Genomic DNA, 23,529 nt, shown 5'->3' on the forward strand with positions numbered 1-23,529 from the left:
TTTGTCAATGTTAAACTTCATTTGCCACCTCTCAGCCCATCTGCTCAACCTTTCCAGATCCTGTTGCAGCAGCATAGTGTCAGTAGTGTCCTTGACAACCCTGCCAACCTTTGTATCGTCTGCAAACTTGGACATTAAGCTTGATATACCATCATCAATATCATTTATAAATACAGAAAACAATAATGGACCCAACACTGAACCATGAGGGACTCCACTAATGACATTAGTCCACGATGAGCAGTGTCCATTGATTACCACTCTCTGTCTTCTCCCCCTCAACCACCCCTTTATCCATAGCAGCAATTTGCCTCCAATGTCACACTGCTCCAATTTGTGTAGCAGTCTTCCATTTGCAACAGTATCAAAAGCCTTTCTAAGATCCAAGTATATAATATCAAAGTTATTCCCTGCATCCAGTTCTTTTGTGACTGCATCATAGTATCCAATCAAATTGGTCAGGCAAGACTTCCCCTTAACAAAACCATGCTGTGTCTGAGCTATAACTGAAGTCTTGTCTAAATGATCCTGCAGTGCTTCTTTAACCAGTGCCTCCATTAATTTTCTTGGAACAGAAGTTAAGCTCACAGGTCTATAATTACTTGTGTCAGCCTTTGATCCTCCTTTGTGAATTGGGGTCACATTTGCACTTTTCCAGTCTATGGGTACCTCCCCTGAGTCCAAGGAAGCTCTCATAATTATGGCTAATGGTTTGCTTACTTCCTTTGCTGCCTCCTTTAATGTAACTGGATAGATCCCATCCACCCCGGGTGCCTTTCTTGTGTTTATCTTCAGCAGTTTCTCCTCCACTTTACTCCCAGTTATTTCAAGATTCTGTAGCTTACTGCTAGAATTGAATACACCTCTGGCATTCCCCTCGCTGAATAACTCCTCATGTGTGAATGTGGATGCAAAATATTCATTTAGTTTGTTAGCTACCTGAGCAGGATCATCAACAGTTGACCCATCAATATCAAGTGGACCAATCTGATTCATCCCCTTCCTTCTAGAGTTTACATAAGTAAAGAACTCTTTGCTTATCCAACAGGGAGCTAAATGATTTTGATAACCAAGAGGAAAGTGGAAGAAAATTTATTGAAGCTATTATAATTTTCAATAAAATCCCCATAAAAAAGCCACCTGGGGTAGATGTGATCTATCCAATTATATTAAGGGAGACAGTAAAAGAGGTAAGCAAACTCTAAGCCATAATTATGAGAGCATCCATGGATTCAGGAGAAGTCCCCGTGGACTGGAGATGTGAAAATGTATCCCCAATTCGTAAAGGGAATCAAAAAGTGACACGAGTAATTATAGACCTATTAAATTCTGTTCTAGGGAAAATAATGGAGTCGCTGGTTACAGAAATAATGCAGGACCATATAGATAGGAGTGCAGTTATACTTCAGTCACAGTATGGGTTTGTTAAAGGAAATCTTACCTGACCAATTTGATTGGATACTATGATGCAGTCACAAAAGAATTGGATGCAAAAAATAATTTGATATCATATACTTGGAGTTCAGGAAAGCTTTCAGTACTGTTGCACATAAAAGACTGCTGTATAAATTGGAGCAGTGTGACATTAAGGGCAAGTTAATGCTATGGATAAAGGGATGTAAGTATATCAGGCTTAATGTCTAAGTTTGCAGATGATACAAAGGATGCTTAAGGTGGTTACTCACAGTAACCAAGGTAAGCTACTGCAACAAGATCAAGAAAACTAGGCAGATGTGCTGAGAAATGGAAGTTGAAGTTAAGTTTAACATTGATAAATAAGATACTGCATATATGTAGCATAATCTCAGATTAACAAATGAACTGTGTGGTACTACACTGAGGGTAGTGGAAAATGAAAAAAAACTGATGGTAATTGTGCAGTAATATATAAAGTTCTCTGATCAATGCAGACCTTCTACCAGGTTAGCTCATGGAGTTTTGTCACAGGAACTTTGATAAGAAGGATAGGAGATGATTATTCCATTGTACATGGCAGTGGCTAGGCTGCATATTGAGTACTGCATACAGGTCTGGAGGCCTCATTTTACGAACAATATAGTACTGCTGGAATGGGTCCTGAGGAAGGCAACAGGGTTGGTGAGGGGAACAAAAGGGTGTTATCACCAAGAGAGGCTTTAGTTCTGTAAACTGCAGTGTCTGAGACTAGGCACCTGCAAGGTAATCTGTTTAGGTGTTTAAGGCTTTGAATGGATTGAACAAGATCAATGTGATGGCATCCTTTCTCTTGCTCAGACTTTGCATCATTCAAATTGAGGAAGGATGGCTGTGTGCGGAAGTTTGCTTTCCGCCACCAGGTGGTTGATTGTTGGAACAAATTTCCATCTGTTGTGGAAGTGAGTTGTTTGAATAAATTGAAAGAACTAGATAAATTATTGATGTGGTAAATTTTATTTTTTTTTGAATGATGCTTTATAAGCTTGTTTTCTTTCATCATTTTGCCACTACTAATACCTATTTGTAGGGCAGTCATTTTGATTTAGTTACCTAATGTTCATAGATGTGCAGCATCTCTTAACAAGAAGTAAAGAAAGGTTACCAGGAGCCTTTATTCGAGTGACATTTGATTATATCAAAGACATTGTTTCTCTCTCCTCAAAACATCTCTTTACTCTTATAATTTTCAAACAGTCCTGGTTTAAAGATAGGTGTAATGAGAATTTATCAGTGGCAATATTTTATGGATTAAATGAATTAGCCACCAAATGTTATGTACTGCTTCCAGTTTAATAACTTGTTTTTAGATCATAAGCAATACTGACCATAGAATTATTGCTCTAATTCTAAGAACACATCTACTACTGCAGTAATATAAATTATTATGTGTGATTGTTTGCATATTATTTTAATTTAAACATTCTTCTGTTTGAACACTCTTGTTCTCATTAACTTGAAATATTAGGTGGTGTATATTTCATTTCAGTGAAGGAGTCTGGTTTAATCTTGATGCAAGGCATCCCTACCAACTTTGACATAAGTGGCTTGAAGCAGAGACTTCTATCAAAAGTAAGTAATTTGAATATTATTATTAGTTTTTAATCTCATTATTAATTACAAACTATCCAGAAGAAAAAAAAAGGAGGAAAAGAAAAAAATAAACTGTCAATTAGGGCCACTACAGTCCAAGCCCACGTGTATTATGTTCATATATTGTGTGTCCTATGGTCAATTTGCATGCTTTTCTGGACAAAAAAACCCCCAACTTTCCAAGGGAAAAATATTGCTATTCATGCCTGAGACTGCAGCATCTGTAATGGCATAGCAGCATGCCTGGCCTGGTTGGGGATCATACTCATTTGATTCATATCCTAAAGTATGTACTGCTGTTCCACACAAATAGTATTCTCCATACACCTCCTTCCTATGCCTGTAAACATCAGATGGTTTTGTTCATTTTGAAACTGAATCCAATTTTGAATCCACATGCCCATCGCATTCCTGCTGATATTTAAAAGCTGATATTGGTGTTGATATGATCCATCTGTATATACCCATTTCTCTGTGTGAGGGCACAGTGAGAGCTTAGTCAGTTACCTACATAGTGGAGTTTCCCAGTTTTCATACAAACATAAAAATAGATGATTTTTTTTAAAATGACTAATAAAAGAAAATCCTTGGTGCTGCTGTTTTATTCATATCAGTTAATGCCCCATTTTAAAATCCTTTAATTCATCCATTTTAGCATCATTGAAAAATTAATCATTGTTATCATATTTATGTCACTTGATCAGTTTAACTGATTAAACTTACCAAGCAACAAATTTTTGTCAATGCTATTATATATAGGATTGGAGGGGGAGGGAGAAAATTAGGCAGAAATTAAATAAGTAAATACAAGATGATAGATGATAGTAGTTGTTGGTGACTCTATTGTCAGGGAAACGGGGAACATGCTTTGTAAAAAGGATAGGTGGAACAGGACCAGAGTATGTCTGCCAGGGACAAAGGTTGATGACGTTGTAGAGCAGATATCATCTTTTAAGGGCACAAAAGGTGATATAGTTGTACACGTTGGCACTAATGACATCAAGAGTAGGAGACCAGCAGAATTGCTTAACAAGTACAGGTCACTGTTGAAAAAAAGCCGTGAAATAGGGTTGAAATTGAAAGTGTCTGCAATTCTGCCCAGACACGATAGGAGGGAGTATATGATGAGAGCCTTGTCGATCAATTCGGCCCTGGAAAGATTGTGCAAGGCTCAAGGGGTAGAATTTTTTTCAGCCTGGACTGTACTTGTTAACAAGAGAGATTGCTTCTACAGGGATGGGATACACTTAAATAGAAAGGGTGCAAGAATATTTGCTGATGCTATTGAGGCAGTGTTAGGTGGGTCGGAAAACTGCTAGCTTGGGGGGAGAAAAAGACGAATAGATTAACAGTAGCCACTGGCAGAGGTGAAAGAGATTCTTGCACTGCTTCTATTGGAATGAGCAGAAGCCTGAAAAACAAGATGCAGGATATTTCAGAGACTTCCGGTAGTCATTGCGGTACAAGTAAACACGGGTTGTGTTAGGTAGCTAAGAATAGGAACAGGTGCATGTATACTTGCGTGTACACCAATGCTAGGAGTTTAGTAAATAAATTTGATGAATTTGAGGTATTGCTCAAAACATCAAAGGCAGATATTGTTGGGATATCAGAGACGTGGTGTCACACAGATATAAGGAATGCAGAACCGGAATTTGGGGAGTACAACGTCTACAGAAAGGATAGACTGGATATGAAGGGAGGAGGGGTTATGCTATTAGTCAAGAAATACATAAAATCCAAGGAAGTGAAGCCAGTGGACATCGCGGGACAGTGCAGTGTAGAGTCAGTTTGGTGTGACATAAGCATTGGGAGATCAAAATTGAGAGTAGGAGTGTGCTATAGGCCTAATGACTCTGATGAGTATAATAAGATACTGTACAGGGAAATAGAGTGGGCCAGTAAATCAGAGAGTCTTATAATGGGAGATTTTAATTTCCCAGATATTGACTGGAATTTGGGGGCTGGTCACTCACACACTAGCAAGGCTTTTGTGGATTTATTGGATGATTATTTTCTACATCAGCATGTTCAGGAGGCAGCTAGAGGGTTAGTTTGTTATTGTTTGTTATTTGGTTTTTAGGAGCATTAGCAACTAAGGCCATATTGCTCCGGGATATGCGGTGGTCATTCCCTGACCTTTCCGCATCCTCCGTATTTGGTGGTGACGGGCTCGAACCCCGGTCTAATCAAGAAGCGTGTGCTACGCACTGCTGCTCCTTCCCACCTGGCTACGGAGGCGCCACACAGCAGCTAGAGGGAGGAATACTCTTGATTTGATTATCAGCAGTGATTCTTCATGCATTAAGAATCTGCAGATAAATGAACCACTAGGTGGCAGTGATCACAGTGTGCTGAAGTGGGATTTACTCAAAGAGGTAACTACCATTAGGGGTAAAGGGAAGGGTTATTGCTTTCGTAAAGGCGACTACGATGGACTGAGACAGTATTTAAATTCTATACAGTGGGACCAACTGATGATGTTACCAACAGCAAATGCAAAATGGGAAGCATTCAAAGAACTTATCTTGGAAGCTACTAGGCTTTACATACCAACTAAGAAATATTGTTCAAGGTTTAGGCCTAAATGGATGTCAGATGAACTGATGAGGCATATGGCAGAGAAGAACCATGCATGGGATACATACAAATTAACACATGACACAGAAGCCTATGATAGATACAAGTTGATCTGTAACCAAGTTACAAAGGAGGTTAGGCAGGCGAAGGCAGATTACGAGAAATCTTTGGCAAGGGATGCAAAGAAAAACAGCAAAGAGTTCTTTACTTATGTAAACTCTAGAAGGAAGGGGATGAATCAGATTGGTCTACTTGATATCGATGGGTCAACTGTTGATGATCCTGCTCAGGTAGCTAACAAACTAAATGAATATTTTGCATCCACATTCACACATGAGGAGTTATTTAGCGAGGGGAAAGCCAGAGGTGTATTCAACTCTAGCAGTAAGCTAGAGAATCTTGTAATAACTGAGAGTAAAGTGGAGGAGAAATTGTTGAAGATAAACACAAGAAAGGCACCCGGGGTGGATGGGATCTATCCAGTTATATTAAAGGAGGCAGCAAAGGAAGTAAGCAAACCCTTAGCCATAATTATGAGAGCTTCCTTGGACTCAGGGGAGGTACCCACAGACTGGAGATGTGCAAATGTCACCCCAGTTCACAAAGGAGGATCAAAGGCTGACACAAGTAATTATAGACCTGTGAGTTTAACTTTTGTTCCAGGAAAATTAATGGAGGCACTGGTTAAAGAAGCACTGCAGGATCATTTAGACAAGACTTCAGTTATAGCTCGGACACAGCATGGTTTTGTTAAGGGGAAGTCTTGCCTGACCAATTTGATTGGATACTATGATGCAGTCACAAAGGAACTGGATGCAGGGAATAACTTTGATATTATATACTTGGATCTTAGAAAGGCTTTTGATACTGTTGCACATGGAAGACTGCTGCACAAATTGGAGCAGTGTGGCATTGGAGGCAAATTGCTGCTGTGGCTAAAGGGGTGGCTGAGGGGGAGAAGACAGAGTGGTAATCAATGGACACTGCTCGTCGTGGACTAATGTTATTAGTGGAGTTCCTCAGGGCTCAGTGTTGGGTCCATTATTGTTTTTTGTATTCATAAATGATATTGATGAGGGTATATCAAGCTTAATGTCGAAGTTTGCAGACGATACAAAGGTAGGCAGGGTTGTCAAGGACACTACTGACACTATGCTGCTGCAACAGGATCTGGAAAGGTTGAGCAGATGGGCTGAGAGGTGGCAAATGAAGTTTAACATTGACAAATGTAAAGTACTACACATGGGAAACAGCAACCCCAGAGCAACGTATCAACTCTGTGGTACTACACTGACAGTGGTAGAGAATGAAAGGGACCTGGGGGTGGTTGTGCAGGCAGATATGAAGTTCTCTGAGCAGTGCAGACTGGCTGCAAGAGTAGCTCATGGTGTATTGTCAATGATATATAGGAATTTTTCTAGCAGGGATAAGGAGGTGATTATTCCCTTGTATAAGGCAATGGTCAGGCCACACCTAGAGTACTGTATACAGGTCTGGAGGCCTCATTTCAAGAAGGATGTAGAGCTGCTGGAACGAGTACAGAGAAGGGCAACAAGATTAGTGAATGGAACAAAGGGGTGCTCTTACGAAGAAAGGCTTAAGTTTTGCAAATTACAGTGTCTGGAGACCAGGCACCAGCGAGGTGATCTGATAGAGGTGTATAAAGCCTTGAATGGTTTGAGCATGCTCAATGCTGATGGGATTCTTCCTCTCGCTCAGAATAATCACCTGAGAGGGCATAAATTCAAATTGAGGAAAGAGAGATGTAGGATAGACGTGCGGAAATTTGCTTTTAGCCAACGGGTGGTTGGTTGGTGGAACTGACTTCCATCCCTTGTCGTGGAAGTTGATAGCTTAAATAAGTTTAAGGCTCAGCTGGACAGGTATTTTGAACGAACAGAGGGGTGAAGTGGAAGTGTTTTTTTTTTTTTTTTTTTTTTTTTTTCTTGGCTGATGCTGTATAAGTTTGCTTTCTTGCATCAAATGCCTCTACGAATGCTAATGCTGATAGGCACATTACTGCATAGTCCAGTCATAGTGAATGTTCTGTTCCCACTAAAGAACAATTAAGTTTGACAAAATTGAGGAGTTATTCAAGGAGGAGAAGGCCAGATGTTTATCAAACTCTAACAGGGAGTTAAATGATTTTGTAATAACTGAGAGCAAAGTGGAGGGAAAATTGTTGAAGTTAAACATAAGAAAGGCACCTAGGGTGGATAGGATCTATCCAGTTATATTAAAGGAGGCAGCAAAGGATGTAAGCAAACTCTTAGACATAATAATAGAGAGCATCCTTGGACTCGGAGGAAGTCCCAACGGACTGAAGATATGCAAATGTTTCTTCAATTCACAAAGGAGGGTCAAAGGGTGACACGAGTAATTACAGACCTGTTAGTTTGATTTTTGTTCCAGGTAAAATAATGGAGTTACTGTTTAAAGAAGCATTGCAGGATCATCTAGGCAAGACTGCAGTAATGATTCAGACACAGCATGGGTTTGTTAAGGGGAGGTCTTGTCTGGCCAATTTGATTGGTTACTATGACATGGTCACAAAGGAACTGGATGCCAAAAATAATTTTGATATCATATACTTGGATTTCAGGAAAGCTTTTGATAATGTTGCACATGGAAGACTACTATACAAATTAGAGTGGTATGGCATTAAGGGCAAGTTGTCACAATGGATAAAAGTGGGAGAAGACAGAGAGTGGTAATCAGTGGACAGTCCTCCTCCTGGACTAATGTTATTAGTGGAGTTCCCCATTGTTCAGTATTGGGTCCACTGTTGTTTTCTTTATTTATTAACGATATTGTTGATGGTATATCAGGTTTAACGTGTAGGTTTGCAGACGATAAAAAGGTTGGCAGGATTGTTAAGGACACTAATGACAGTACACTGCTGCAACGTGATCTAGAAAAGATGGGTTGAGTGGTGGCAACTGAAGTTTAACATTGACAAATGTAAAGTACTGCATATGGGAAGCAGTAACCCCAGAGTAATGCATCAACTGTGTGGTACTACACTGAGAGTGGTAGAGAATGAAAAGGGCCTGGGGGTAATTGTTCAGTCAGATATGAAGTTTTCTGAGTAGTGCAGACAGTCTGCCAGAGTAGGTCATGGGGTCTTGTCAATGATATACAGGAATTTTTCTAGCAGGGAAAAGGAGGTGATTATCCCCTTGTATAAGGCAATGGTCAGGCCACACCTTGAGTACTGTATGCAGGTCTGGAGGCCTCATTTTAAGAAGGATGTAGAGCTGTTGGAACAAGTACAGAGAAGGGCAACAAGATTAGTAAATGGAACAAAGGGTTGCTCTTACGAAGAAAGGCTTAAGTTCTGAAAATTGCAGCATCTGGAGACTAGGTACCTGCAAATTGATCTGATTGAAGTGTATAAGGCCTTGAATGGATTGAGCAGGCTCAATGCTGATGGATTCTTCTTCTTCTTCTTACTCAGATTACAAACCCGAGGGGCATAAACTGAAATTGAGGAAAGATAGTTATTGGATAGATGTGCGGAAGTTTGCCTTTAGCCAATGGTTGATTGCTGGAACAAACTTCCACCTGTTGTTGTGGAAGTTGATAGCTTAAATAAATTCAAGTAAGAAGTGGATAAACGTTTGGAGCAAATGGATGAGTGAGATGGGAAGTTTTTTTTTTTTTTTGGCTGAAGCTGTATAAGCTTGCTTTCTTGCATAATATTCCTCTGCTAATGCTAAAATCAAAGATGACAAGAATATTTAACTTGTAGTTGCAGGTTAAAACTCCATTTCCTGAGAGATGCCAGGAACATTCTTCTGGTTTGGTCTTCAGTTTATGGGGTCAAAATAAAAAAACTGTCATATTACAGCTAGCCAAGAATTATCTCATCTACCCATTTCTATTATGTCTGTAAAGTGCATGTCTTCTCTGCGTGTTTTGCTAGAAGAAAATCCAGAGTTTCCGGACAGTTAAGAACACCTTTCTATCTATGCCTGAGATGGACTAACTCAGCCACATAAAAAGCCCATAACACTTCCTTGTATCACCGACTAGATTCGAACCTGGGCCTTTTCCAATCTGTGCATGGAGGATGGTGATTATAACCACTTTACTGCTGGCAAGATCCAACCATATAAGTTGTTTCCAAGGGTAGCACTGCTTATGGAGGAAAAGGCCTGGGTTTGAATTCTGTCAATGATGCCAGGGACATTTATTTTTATGGTGTTTCTTTTTTTTTTTTTTTTTTTTTACTCGTTGATTGAATTAGAGAGTCTCGGGCAAAGATAACAATATTTTTTTTGTTTTTTTTTTCTGTAAACCAAGAATTTTTGTCCAGCAAAACAGGAAAATCACCCAAAAGCACACAATTTATGATTATAATTCAAATGGGTGGATGAAGTTGTTCTTGGGTAATCCTAACATGACTCTCCCCCTCCATATGCACAGGCTGCCCCTGATGATGGGTATACCAGAGGGTGGATCACAAAGAGATTTTAAGTGGCATTCTTTTGTTTTAGAATTGTAATTTCTGTCAAGGTATAAGACAGGGGCTTAATTTGAAAAATTCATTGGAAATTCTAGTTGAAGGAAACAGTAATAATGGTGGAGTTGAGTTGCCTACTAAAAACCATTCCAACAACTTTCTGTTAGGTCCAGTGATGAGCTATAGTGGGCTCGCAAGAGTGCATTGTTATTTTTTTTTTTTTTTTGAATATTTGTGAGCCCATTGTTGAAACGATCATTTATTTTACAAATGAAATCCTGAATTCAATTATTGAGTATCCAGAGCCAAAACTATGGTGGGGCGAGCGGGCCCCAGCATTTTAATGGCACAATCAACCAGTTATGTATTTTAAAATTGCTTAATTTTTCAATTAATTAAAGTTGGACCTCTGTTTAACGAACTTCTTTATAGCAAAATTTTTTTTTGAATTCCCCTTGGTAATTACACTTAAAATAGTTTCCGTAGAACAATTCTCACCTCTGAACATTGTTCAGAGGTGAGAACAATGCATACAACTTTGTATGCATTGTTCTCACCTCTGGCCTTTAGGTAATTAGAAAACACAAATTAAGGGTGAAAGGGATTACTGTTCCACAACATTAGTGGCGTCCGTAAAATCTATGGAGCCACATTCCGAGAAGTTACGCTAGTTAATATGCTTTCCATATCCAGTCAGAGGATTAAGAAGATTCCCTACATGGATAATAGCCTCTGGTCAACCCGTTGTGGTTCCCCTTTACTCCAACAAGAAGTCATATGTTTTTCGGAGAAGTGAGTGATGCATACGTTTCAGTAAATTTCTCCCGTCTATGTTTACATGGTCACAGTACTTAATATCCAATATTTTGCACAGTATTCAAAGAACTAGTGACAGTATCAACGTCGAGCGGAAGGAAGGCAACTAAGATATTACGTAAACTTTCTGAAGATGAAATGTTAGCAGATTTGGAAACCGCATCAAGGCTTTCACTGTGAATAAAATGTTCCAAAATATAATGGCATACAGACAGGGGTAGATTTACATATAAGCTAAACAAGCTACAGCTTAGAGCCTTGCTCGATTTTAAATAATCCTTTTTTTAATATTGTTACAAGTGAACTTTAAGAGAAAAGGGCCTCATACATGTTATAGCTTAGGGCTGCATGATGTTTAAATCCGGCCCTGCATACAGGCAATAATTAAAAAAAAAACAGTATATCATTACATCACCATTCTCCAAAAAACCAGCACGAATTCAGGATTATTGCTAAAGAACTTGATGTGGAAACTATAAAGATCGGTCATGTGTTTGGGCCATGATGGGCAGCTTGTAGCTTGTGGGTGGCAATTGAGGGTTGGAGGAATTATCCCGCTTTGTACAAACATTTTGAATCAGAAAGTTAAATATTCTGGATTGTTAAACTGACTTTTCAATCTGGAATTTCTTAATGATTTAGCACTAATGATCGATATCCTACACGGGCTCTCTTACCTTTCAGAAGATTTACAAAGTTGCAGCATCACTATAGTAAAAGCAGATAAATTAATTATTCTAACTATCAGTGCCATCGCTAATTTTAAAAATTATGAAGGAAATTATGAAGCTAAAATTGAGAGCATGTTGAAGTTGAAAGAATTTGAAGGAATCAAAATTGAAAGAACACATTTAAAAAATTACCTCGTGACAAGTTATTAAGGATAAGTTATTAATGCAACAAAGTAATTTTAAATTAAATAAAGAAAATAATGATGCTATTGATGATTTGAACGAAATTTTAAACATATGCTACCTGGAATCATGGAATAAGAAAGAACTTTCTTCTCTGTGGCATATGAAATAAAAATTAATGATTTTAGAGATTTTTTCGAAGACAGTTTATCTTTAAAATTGAGTGAAATTCCCTTTTCAATTAAGAAAGGCAGAAATATCTTTAAAACCATTCCGATTAGCAGTGCTGAAGCTGAGCAAGCTTTCAGCGTAATGAATAATATATGACAATTAAGCACGTTACAGATTATGATGACCATACATCTAAATGGAAAACCATTCCTTCAATTTGATCCAGATTGTTACATCAAATCATTCCTCTGTAATCATTGCTCAGCTGTTGAGCACAGCAGAAGGTCGGCAACAAATATTAATAAAGAAGTAAATTCTATATGGCAATATAGAATTTTTAGAATAAATTTTTCTTGAATATCTGTATAATAATTTTTTTCATGTAATCTGTGATTTTTGTGTACCTTTTCTAGAAGTTTGTTTTTTATGCAATATTTGTTTTTATATTGTAGAATGTTTTGTGATATAGGATGTATTCCATGTTATTTTTTATTTGCAATATTAAAATTTTATCATGGAAAAAAAATGTATCCATTATATTTCCCTAGTTGTCAGAAAAAAAAAAGAGACGAATAAAAAAGTGGCGTGTGTGCCGAGCACCACGCGCTGTAGATGGTTTTATGCAAATCCTTAGTATTTCTTTTAAGTATTTTGATTTGTATATTAATTATGAAATAAAAGAGCTTTTGTGTCGAAAATATTTTATTGAACGTTCACAAATTTTCATAATTTCTGGAAGACACGATACAATGGATTTATGATAACTAAAGTAACAGATGTATACTTGCGATTGCAACGTATCTAAATGTCTCTAGAAAACAGTGTCGATTGAAGCGCTGATCTTGCAGTTGAAACGACATACGCATCTGTTAGGCGCACCTAACAATGGAATGTTATGAAAATGCGAGATGAAAAAATAAATTGTTGACAAATATTTGTATTGTTGCCATCATACTTACTTCAGGAAGTATGATTGTGACGTCATACAAATCAAAAATTCTAAAAAGTTAGAACTGAAGACACTATCGTATCCAGGTATCATCGTAAAGGGGGGGAGCATGATGACCAGGCTGACTTGAGATATCATAATGATCATGAAAAATTCGTCATGAGCTGGCTGTAATTGCGCTACTAGTGAGTGCTCAGCGCAGACTAATAGTGTGAACGTGGGAAGCGCCTCTGGTGGAAGCCGCGGATGATGTCACTTCCGTGACTGATCAGATTTATTCGGCAGGAATCCCCAAGGATGTTTCACATTAAAAAGTCGGCAAAACAGCAAGCCCATTGTTAAAATATTCATAGCTCACCACTGTATATACCTACTTACTTATTTCTTTTTATGAGATATTAACATAGTATATTAATATATAATCTAAAAAATTAAACATAATAATAACTGAATTAATGTGATATACACAGTGTGCCAATTAAATAACAAGACTGATGCTACTACAAAAAAAAAAGAATAACACTAATGGCAATGTAAGGTTATATATTTTCTAAGTAATCACCTCCAGTGTGTACACACTGTTTATATTTTTTAATACAAGTTTTGAAAGCACTTCTGGAATGCCTCTTCTGGTACGACTTTCAGCTGGTCAGTCACTGCATCCTGGATGTCCTCTATCATCCTGTATCACGTTCCTTTCATGGCTGTTTTCATTTTGGGGAACAAAATGTAATATGTGCGAGCCAAATCCAGCGAATACGAGGGGTGTTCGATGACTGGAATCAATTTTTTTGCCAAAAACACTCAATGCAACACTCGACTCTCTTTTCTCATTGCTCGAAACACAACAAATGCAGTACAAAACGGGAACAAATTTTTCTCTTACCCAGATCTTTTAGAATTTCTTGTACAGATTCCTTATTACTACCAATCATTTCATCAAGCAACCTCGTTGAAATTGATCTGTCTTCAGTCACAATTTTTCTAACCTTCGTAACAATCTCCAGTGTTCGAACAGAGATCGGTCAGCCAGGTCGGGGATCATCCTCTAATGACTCATTTCCTTTACGAAAACGAGAAAACCGTTCAAAAACTTGGTCGAGACAAACATTTGTTCAAAGAAAACCATTCAAACATTCTTGGTCGAGACAAACATTCATCAACATAAACTTTTTTTTAAATTGTCAAAAGTTTCCGTAGCACTCTTTCTCAATTTACAATAAAATTTGATACTGATGAATGTTTGTCTCAACCAAGAGTGTTTGAATGGTTTTCTCGTTTTCGATTTCAATTTTCTGATGACATGCACAAAACTACTTTTACTCTTTCTGTCATAAATCACAAACTACTGACCGGACAAGTTTCAAATTGCACTTGTTGGAAAGAGCATACTATAGCAGATCTAATCATGTACTATTTTGGCCTCTTACATTAATACTAAACACAGAGCTCACACGCAGTCTTGTTATTTAATTGCTGCACTTTGTATAATCTATGCAGGGTGATTCAAAAGAAGTAGACACTTTCATAAATGCACAAAATCCTTACCATGCCTACAAAAATTCTCAAATAACAAATGATAGATAAAATCAGATTTAAAAAAAAAAATTCATGCTGGAAATGTATTTTCAGTCAGTCTGCCAGGAAAAACCTGTTGCTAAAATGGTTTCTCCACAGAAAAAAGCATTTTATTTCATTTAGTTATGTTGCAGAGACAAACTCAGTGACTAGGGTACAACATGATTTTTGGGGAACGATGTCGTATATAACACGAACCAAATTCACTTGTGCACGATTCGCCTTTGGGTTTACAAGAAATGGCAGTCAAACTTGGGAATCACCCGAACTGAAAGAAGGGAAGTTTCTGAAAATGTATTTATGTTTTTCATACGATTGAAGATTTCAGTGAAGGGGAAATTTCGCATTTCACCATAATAACATAAAAACCCACAATTGCAGCTATCAGTATTATCAAAAATGCAATTAGATCAAGTTTACTACCCGTTTATAACAGATTCCACTAGCAGGAATGCAACTGGAAATTGTTTTTATTGTTTTATGGTAGTGACCTCCAGAAATGTGTTTTAGTAAAATGGGAGCTAGCGTGAGGTGATAATAGTGTGTCTGTCTTTACTGCTTTGTTTATTCAGTTACTACACGCTAGCTCCCATTTTACTAAAACACATTTCTGGAGGTCACTACCATAAAACAATAAAAACAATTTCCAGTTGCGTTCCCGCTAGTGGAATCTGTTATCAAGCGGGCATCCTCATTTTTGTCCTTTTTATACTGTAATTGTGTTTCATTCCCTAAAAATGAGTAAAATACTTGAGAAAAGTGTGAAAAGGAAGTGTGCTGGTGAAGATACTACAGATTCAGAGAGAAAAAGAAAAGCAATATCGATAGACTGTCAAAAATTCTTAATGGGGAAAACTTGTAGTGGCCTCATACAAGTGTTTATGGCCAAAATCACACCGGCTTCCAGCCCACTGGGGTTTCCCCAGTAAGGCAAGTTCGTCTCTGTTGATAGAGTTAAAAAATGAAATTATGAAATGGTTTGAGCGAAATTAAAAAACCTGATATTGCACATATCGCTTAAATAGAAAATTTTGCTATAAGGAAGTTAATAAATTAAACAGAGGTCCTGTTTGTATATGTCAAAAGTTTTTTTTTTTTTTTTTTTTTTTTTGGCGCCCTCTTGAACTGTCAACCGTAAGTGACCCTTACCTTGCCTACCCACTTGCGGCGGCCCTGATTAAGAGGCAAGTTACATCAACCAGCCTTTCAGATTTATGCATTTGTGGGACCAAAGAGAACTGGAAGCATATTCTTTATAAATGTTCACATTATGATGATCTTAGAGATACAGATTGAATATCCAAAATATTTCTCCTGTAATGAGGAACAATTAATTCATGACCAGAACCCCTTTCTTTCCTTTCAGGAATTTGCGGTTTCTGGCTTTAACAGAAGAAAATCCCTTTAGCACAATTTACTACATAATACAAATAATGTTTAATGTAATTATGAAAATAATCTAATAATGTGAATAATTATGTATGTATCCTTTTGTAATCCCATCCCCTTTTTTTTCTTCCCCCTACTGACTTGTCAATCTTTGTTGATGGACAGGATTTTTGCTGGTGTTATTGGCTCTGGCTCCTGATGACATGGGATTTTGTATCCAGTGGCTTAGCACTACCTCCACTGAATGCAAAACTGTTCCAATCAGTATGTAATAGTTGCGGTTGGTCAGGTACATCTGTTGTTGTTGTGGCTCTCTTCTTCGTGGTGTAAAATGTACACTGGGCAGGAGGCTTTCCGGGTGGCCAGAAACAAATAACACAAACATAATGTCACACACACATCTGGCCATTTTTAAAGAGTACTGTTTCATCAATCAGTGTTCTGAGATGGAGTTGAATTAATATTCTGGAGCCACCCTAGATATCATCATTAACAGCCATTTTCAATCCACTGCAGGATGAAGGCCTCTCCAGCAACTTTCCAGTTCCTTCTGTTTTGTGCAATGGCCATCCATTTACTACCCACAAACTCATGAATTTCATATATCCATCTCCGCCGTTGTCTTCCAGGTTTTCTTCTAGCTCCTCTTGGGTACCATTCTGTTATTTTCTTAGTCCATCTGTCATCATGTCTTCGAGCTATGTGTCTTGCCCAAGACCATTTTAGTTTTTTAGTTTTGATAAGAATGTTCTTTACTTCAGTTTGCAGCCTAATCCATGTGTTTCTCTTCTTATCTAACAGTCTGATTCCCAATATAATTCATTCCATTCTTTGCTGTGTAGTTCTCAGCTTCTCTTCCATTCTTTTGGTTAGTGCCCAAGTTTCATTTCCATAAGTCATGGTGGGGAGTATACATTGGTTCATTATTTTATGTTTCAGACAAACTGGGATATTGCTCTTCAGTATGTGACTATATTTTCTGAATGCTATCCATCCAAAATTTATTCTTCTCTTGACTTCCAGCCATTTATCATTATTACGGTTAATAACTTGTCCCAGATAAGTATATTACTGCTCCTTCAATCATTATGTCCCTTTCTGTGGCATACTTGTTCATCATTACTTTTGTTTTAGCCATATTCATCTTTATTCCAAAATCCTTACTAACTGTGCATAACTGTTTAATATTTTCCTCTAATTCTTTGGGATCGTGGCTCATGAACACAATGTCAACTGCAAATCGTAAATGGTTTAGGTACTGTCCATTCACATTGACTCCTTTCTGCGACCAGTCTAATCTTCTGAAAGCTTCCTCAAGGGCAGCAGTAAACAGCTTCGGAGATATTGTCTCCTTGTCGAACTCCTTTCTCAATTTTAAATTTCCTACTGTCTTTGTCTAGTCTAATAAAGGAGGTAGCATTCTCATATATTTTCTTCAAAATCATAATATATGGAGTATCTATGCCTTGTCTTTCCAGTGCTCGAAACATTGCCTTATGCTATATGGAGTCAAATGCCTTTTCATAATCCACAAATGCCAGGCATAATGATGCTTTATATTCATTTTCTTTCTCGATTAGCTGTGATATTACGTGAAGGTGATCCATTGTTGAGAATCCTGTCCTAAAGCCAGCTTGCTCTTTCGGTTGATTTTCATCAAGTATTCTTTCTAATCTGTTAGTAATGATCCTTGTGAACAAATTGTAGATGTGGATAACAAGCTAATTGGTCTATAATTTCCAATTTCTGATTTATCTCCTTTCTTATGCAGCAAAACTATGATTGCATTATTCCACTGCTTAGGTGTCACACCTTTTCTAATGCACTTTATGAAGAGCCTTGCCAGTTTTTGTGTTATGTCTCTTCCTCTCAATTTTAACAACTCTACAGTAACTTCATCTTCCCCCGGGGCTTTCTGATTCTTCATTTTCTTCAATGCATGTTCTACCTCATCAGGAAGAATATTGGGTATGTTGTATGTGTTGCTAATTTGTGATCCATCTTCCCCACTGCTGGCATCATTCCCTTGCTGCTTCTATAATTCTCTATAGTAGTCTTCTGCTATTTGAATTATGCCTTCTCTGCTATTTATAAGTACACCATCGCTATTCTTCAGTTTCAGTATCATTTGTCTTTCTGTATTTCTGCTCGTGGCTGCTGATTTAAGTCCTTTGTTTTCCCTTAATACTTGTTCTACTTTCCTTGTGTTAAATCTTCTTATGTCCTCTCTGAGTCTCTTTCTAATGGCTTTGCATAACTCAGTATACTCAATTTTCTCCTTGTCAGTGTTTATCTTGCTCTTCATTTGTCGCCTTCAGTTCATCATAACAAATGTTTCTTGACTAATTTTTTCTTCTTTGGATTTCTTTTTCCCTATAGATTTCTTGGACTTTATCACTTTCAGAAAGTTGTAATATTCCTCGTCAACATCCTGGTCCTGAGCAGTTTGCAGAAGCTCAAACTTGTTCTTAAGTTCCAGTACATACTGCTTTTTCTCCTCTTCTGTTATCTCAAAGACCTTTGTATTATTTACTCGAGTCAGTTTTTTCCTTTCCTACATCTATATCAAGTGTACATCTTACCACTCTGTGATCACTTCCAACATTTACCTTATTCAGGACGGTAACATCAATCACAATATATTTTCTGTTAGTGAGGATGAAGTTCATTTCATTAGTTGTTAATCCATTTGGACTCTTCCATGTCCACTTTCTGTTCACCCTTTTCTAGAAAAAAGTGTTCATTACTGACAATCCTTGAGATTCTGCAAATTCCACAAGTCTTTCACCTCTTTCATTTCTTTCACCAATTCCAAAATTTCCTATAGTTTCCCTTTCTGCACTGTTTTGTCTTTTTCTAACCTTAGCATTGAAGTCCCTCATAATAATAGTGTAGTGGGTTTTCTGATCATATAGAAGACTCTCAATTTCGGTGTACATTTATTCAACCTCTTCATCATCATGGCTCGATGTTGGTGCATAAATCAATATAACCTTTAGTTTGTACCTCTTAGAAATCTTGAGTATTAGTCTTGACACCCTTGGTGATCTACTTTTGAATTCCAAAATGTTGTTTTTTAAATCTTTATGGACCAGAAACCCAACTCTACCTTTACTCCTTTCACTGTTTCCATTGGTGTACAGCAGATTTCCACTTGATAAACTTATAAGTGATTCATTTCTTCTTCTTCTTGTTTTAGCCAAATCGATGATATTCCAATTCACATTTTCTAATTCCTTTTCCAGCTCTAATATCCTGTCTTTACTGATGAGCGATCTTACATTGTAACAGGCCAAGTTCAGTTTCCGTGCATGGCAGCCTGGTCGCACCCAGAGATTCTTAGCACCCTCTGCTTCCACTCTGATCCTCTCGCTGCCGTAAGAGGGGGAGTGAAAGCTGCTGGGGACTGAGGGCCATTTTTTCATCGTGCTGTCATATGCTGGAGGGTTTAGGCTTTTCCTCTTCATGCTGACCTGGCGCCTTGAAGAGAACCACTCTACACGTTCGTTGCCACCTAAGTGATGTAACAGGGCTTACCATCGAGAAGGTGTGCATGAGTGGATTTTAGGGAGGCAGTCCAACTGGACTTCTCCTAAATCTTCTGTAATAGAAAGATATTGGATCCATCAGTGTTTTAGACTGAGTTTAGACTCTAGATATACAAGGTTATTAAAATTAAAGTATCCCTCCATGTAGAGGGCTCTGGAGCGAGTTCTAAGGCTCGTACTGAAGAGAAATTTGGACAACAGGTACAATAAAGAATGCGCTCACCATTTATTGGAAAAAAAAAATTTGGTACAAAATTTGTCACTATATGGTGCTCTGGCAATTCAAATCACTTGAACAGCGCTACAATTAACCCCAGGGGTTCGCAGCTGGTGAGTATGGGCTTGGCACACCCAGGGTCTTCAGCTGGATATCATCATACTTCTCTTTCTCGGTGATTTCCTTCTACTTCTCTCTCTCTCTTTCTTTCTCGGGGTAATTCAGAAATTTTTTTTTTTTTTTTTGGCTGGTGCAGTATAAGCCTCAGGCTTCCTTGCACCATATGGCTAATAATAATAAATAATAATTGTTCAATGTGTCCTCCATTTTGGTCAACAACATTTTCCATTCAAAGAACAGCATTTTCTACAGCAGAATGTAACATGTCAACTGAAATAGCTAGCACATGACGTCTAATGCTGTCCTTCAGTTCTGCCAGTTTGATATCCTTCCCAATACACTTGGTTCTTCAAAAAACCCCACAACCAGAAGTCGCATGGGGTGAAGTGTGGTGATTGGGGTGGCTAAGATGTCTGGAAACAACAGCTGAAGACCCATTCATCTGTAAAGTGTTGCTTTAGCAATCTTTGGACACAATGGTAGATGTGGTGTGGTGCACCATCTTGCATGAATATGGTATCCTGAAGGCACCCACGTTGTTGCAGCTCTGGTATTGCAAAATTTGCCAACATTTCATAATAACACCGACTGAACCCTGCACCTGTTCCAGTGACGGAACAGGTGCAGGGTCCAGTCGGTGTTACTTGTTTAAAAAAATATGGTCCAATCATGAATGTGGACATAAATCCCCACCACACTGTCACTTTTGGAGAATGCAATGGGACTTCTTTGATAACTCAAGGGTTTTCTGTTGCCCAAATATGACAGTTGCACGTATTCACTTGTTTATTTAAGCAGAAGTGGGCTTCATCACTCCAAAGGATGTTCCATGTGATATCCATGCCAAGTGATATCCACTGTCATTTGTACCAAAAACTGAAGTGCATATGTGAAAGAAATATCTGCATCACCATGCTTTAGCTGCTGTAGCATGTACATTTTGTAAGGATAGTACCACAACACCTGACTCATTACTAGCCTTACAGTGGAATATGGCATGTCCACTTCACGAGAAACAGTTGGCACACTTGCGCTACCACATGGAGATTGAACTGATAAATCCATGTCAGCCATAGCCACATCTTCAACACAAGAGGAGTCCACTCATTTTCGACCTCTACCTGGTTGAACATCAAGATGTCCTGTCGCTTCAAATTTCACAATCATTTTGTGGACAGTACAAACAGACATAGGTCCACACCTTATGTGCTTCTGACACCAGAATTTTCTGATAGTCGTAGTTGCATTGTTGCTGTTCTGACACTAATAGCGCCTTTTCCTGCAATGTTGTTGGCATTGCTGCTGTAGTGCAGGCAAACATCTATTGTATGATTTTGAAGAGACTGCTTTGCTTTTAAACAATACAGTAGAGCTGAGTAGTGGCGCTGTGGCAATAACTTACGATTATGCAAATAACATAAGTTATTTGCATAATCGTAACTAAGATAGTTATGTGCCATACAGTGACAAATTTTGTAACTAATTTTTTTTCCCCAATAAATGGCGAGCACATTCTTTATTGTACTCGCTGTGCAAATTTCTCTTCAGTATGAACCTTAGAACTCACTCCAGAGCCCTCTACATAGGGATACTTTAATTTTAACAACCCTGTACATGACTACATATTGTGTCTCTTCACTTTCATGTTGATTTGGAAGAATATCTCAGTAGCACACTACTTCAATGAATGATGGGACAAGTGGTGCTTTTGTTTACCCCCCCCCCCCCCCCCGCCGGAAAACAAGAATACCACTTGTTTCCCAGAGAGGAAAACAAGCAATGCTCCTCTAAATGACCTGACAACATGTGACTGATTTTTCTGGGGTTATGTAAAGGATGCAGTGCTGATTGTCACCATTTCCAACATTGAATGAAATGCAGGATCACTGAGGTAGTGAAATCGCTTACATAAGATTTACTACAAAGGGCAAAAACTATGGAATTTATGTCTGCTGTGTGAGTCGTGTGTCTCATATGGAGGGCCTGTAGGGTATATACGACTTTATTTGATAAGTTTGAATCTTGACTATAAATATGGTTGATATATAAAAAAACTAATTTTATCATACTTTCATGAATGTCTGTATGTTATTTGCATAGGTCCAGCTCAATACAGTGAAGTATGGAAGAACAGAAGAAGAAATTTAAAAGTAGCCAATTCAAAGAAAGCATAGATGTCATGAAACTGGAACATTATGCCATCATCAAATTTTTGACAAAGGGAATGGACCAAAAGTTATTCATGAACATGAAATCTGGATACAGTGATGCTCTCCCTTCTGCATACCAGATAAAAGTTTGGTCTAAGTAGTTTAAATGGGGTTGAGAATCTGTAGATGACCCCTCGCACAGAGCAACCAATGGAGGTGACAATTCCAGAAATCTGCCAAAAATTGAAGACCTGGTTATGTAGGATCTTCTTCTTCTTCTTGGTCCTTAGCTGGCAGCTGGGGGAGGCGGTTGGCCACGCAACCAGTATGCTGCTGTAGGTGCCGCAGAGTTTCGGACTTGCTCTGTGATGTTCTTCCATACTTTACGATCCATGGCGTCAGTCCTGGCCTGGTTAAGGTCGAGACGTCGGCTCTTCAAGTCATTTTCCACTTGCTTGGCCCACGTTTTCCTAGGCGCGGTCCGTTGGATGCTCCATTGGGTGGGTCGTTGTCTCCAAAGGAGTGTGGATGGTATTCTGTTCGTGCCCATTCTACATATGTGGCCAAACCATCTAAGCCTTCGCTTCTGGATTTGGTCGGCAATGGTTGGTTGCTGTTGGCATCTGGTGCGGATGGTATCATTAGTGATGCGGTCACGAAGTGAGATTCCCAAAATCTGCCGCAGGCATTGCATTTGGAATACCTCAAGTTTGTTTAAATCTAGCTTGAGACAAATCCATGTTTCTGATCCGTAAAGGAGAATGGGCAGGATCAAAGTCCGGAAGAGTCGGATTTTAGTCTTTGAGGAAATGTTGGTCCTTTTCCACAGACACCATTTGAGCGAGGCGAACGCAGTGGCCGCCTGTCCAATTCTGCTGTGGATTTCCATGGTGGATGCAACTTTCTTCTCCTGGACCAGCGACCCAAGGTATTTAAAGTCCTGCACTTGCTCGATCTGGACGCCTTCGAGATAGATGGTGGCTTGCGACCCATCTGTTGTCAGGGCCTTTGTCTTATCAGCATTGATCTTCAAACCGTATGGCCGGGCAATGTCGTAGAGGATGTCCGTGGCTTCAGAGTCGTTACCAGCAAAGATAGCACTATCATCGGCAAACATCAGGTCAGTCACATAGTGATCCTTGTCATATTGTATGCCCCGTCTGTTTCTGAATGCTTGCCTCATAATGGCGTCGACCACGATGTTGAAAAGCAACGGGGAGGCTACATCCCCTTGGCGGACTCCAGTTTGGATGGTAAATTCCTCAGATAAATCGTTCTGGATGCGCACCTGGCTGGTTAAACCGTTGTATGCAGTTTGGAGGAGTGTGATGACTTTTCGAGGTACATGTTCAACCTCTAGTAGTTTCCATAAGGCAGGCCGATGGACACAGTCGAAAGCAGACTTAAAGTCAATGAAAACAATGACGGTTCGCTGTCCACACCGGATCCTCTCCTCCATCAGCTGACGGATGGCAAAGATTTGATCACAGCATCCTCGCCCGGGTCTAAATCCCGCCTGTTCTTCTCGACTGGTTTGCTCGCGATGTTTTTGCAGCCTTGACTGGATGATCTTCATAAAGACCTTTCCGATGATGGAAAGGAGGCTGATGCCACAGTAGTTCTTGCAATCCCGGTTATCACCTTTCT

General features: G+C 38.7%; 1 protein-coding gene across 1 annotated transcript in view; it reads left to right on the plus strand.

Annotated features, from left to right (window-relative positions):
• The window catches only part of LOC150077329 (proton-coupled zinc antiporter SLC30A1-like), a 214,786-nt gene that overhangs the window by 131,008 nt on the left and 60,249 nt on the right, over positions 1-23,529 (plus strand). The window contains exon 6 of the mRNA XM_090385858.1: positions 2,942-3,024. Coding sequence (XP_090241984.1) covers positions 2,942-3,024 — 83 coding nt within the window. The remainder of the gene's footprint in view (positions 1-2,941; positions 3,025-23,529) is intronic.

Source organism: Mastigoproctus giganteus, chromosome 12 (assembly GCF_048544385.1).
Source record: "Mastigoproctus giganteus isolate SK-2022 chromosome 12, ASM4854438v1, whole genome shotgun sequence".
NCBI lineage: Eukaryota > Metazoa > Arthropoda > Arachnida > Uropygi > Thelyphonidae > Mastigoproctus > Mastigoproctus giganteus.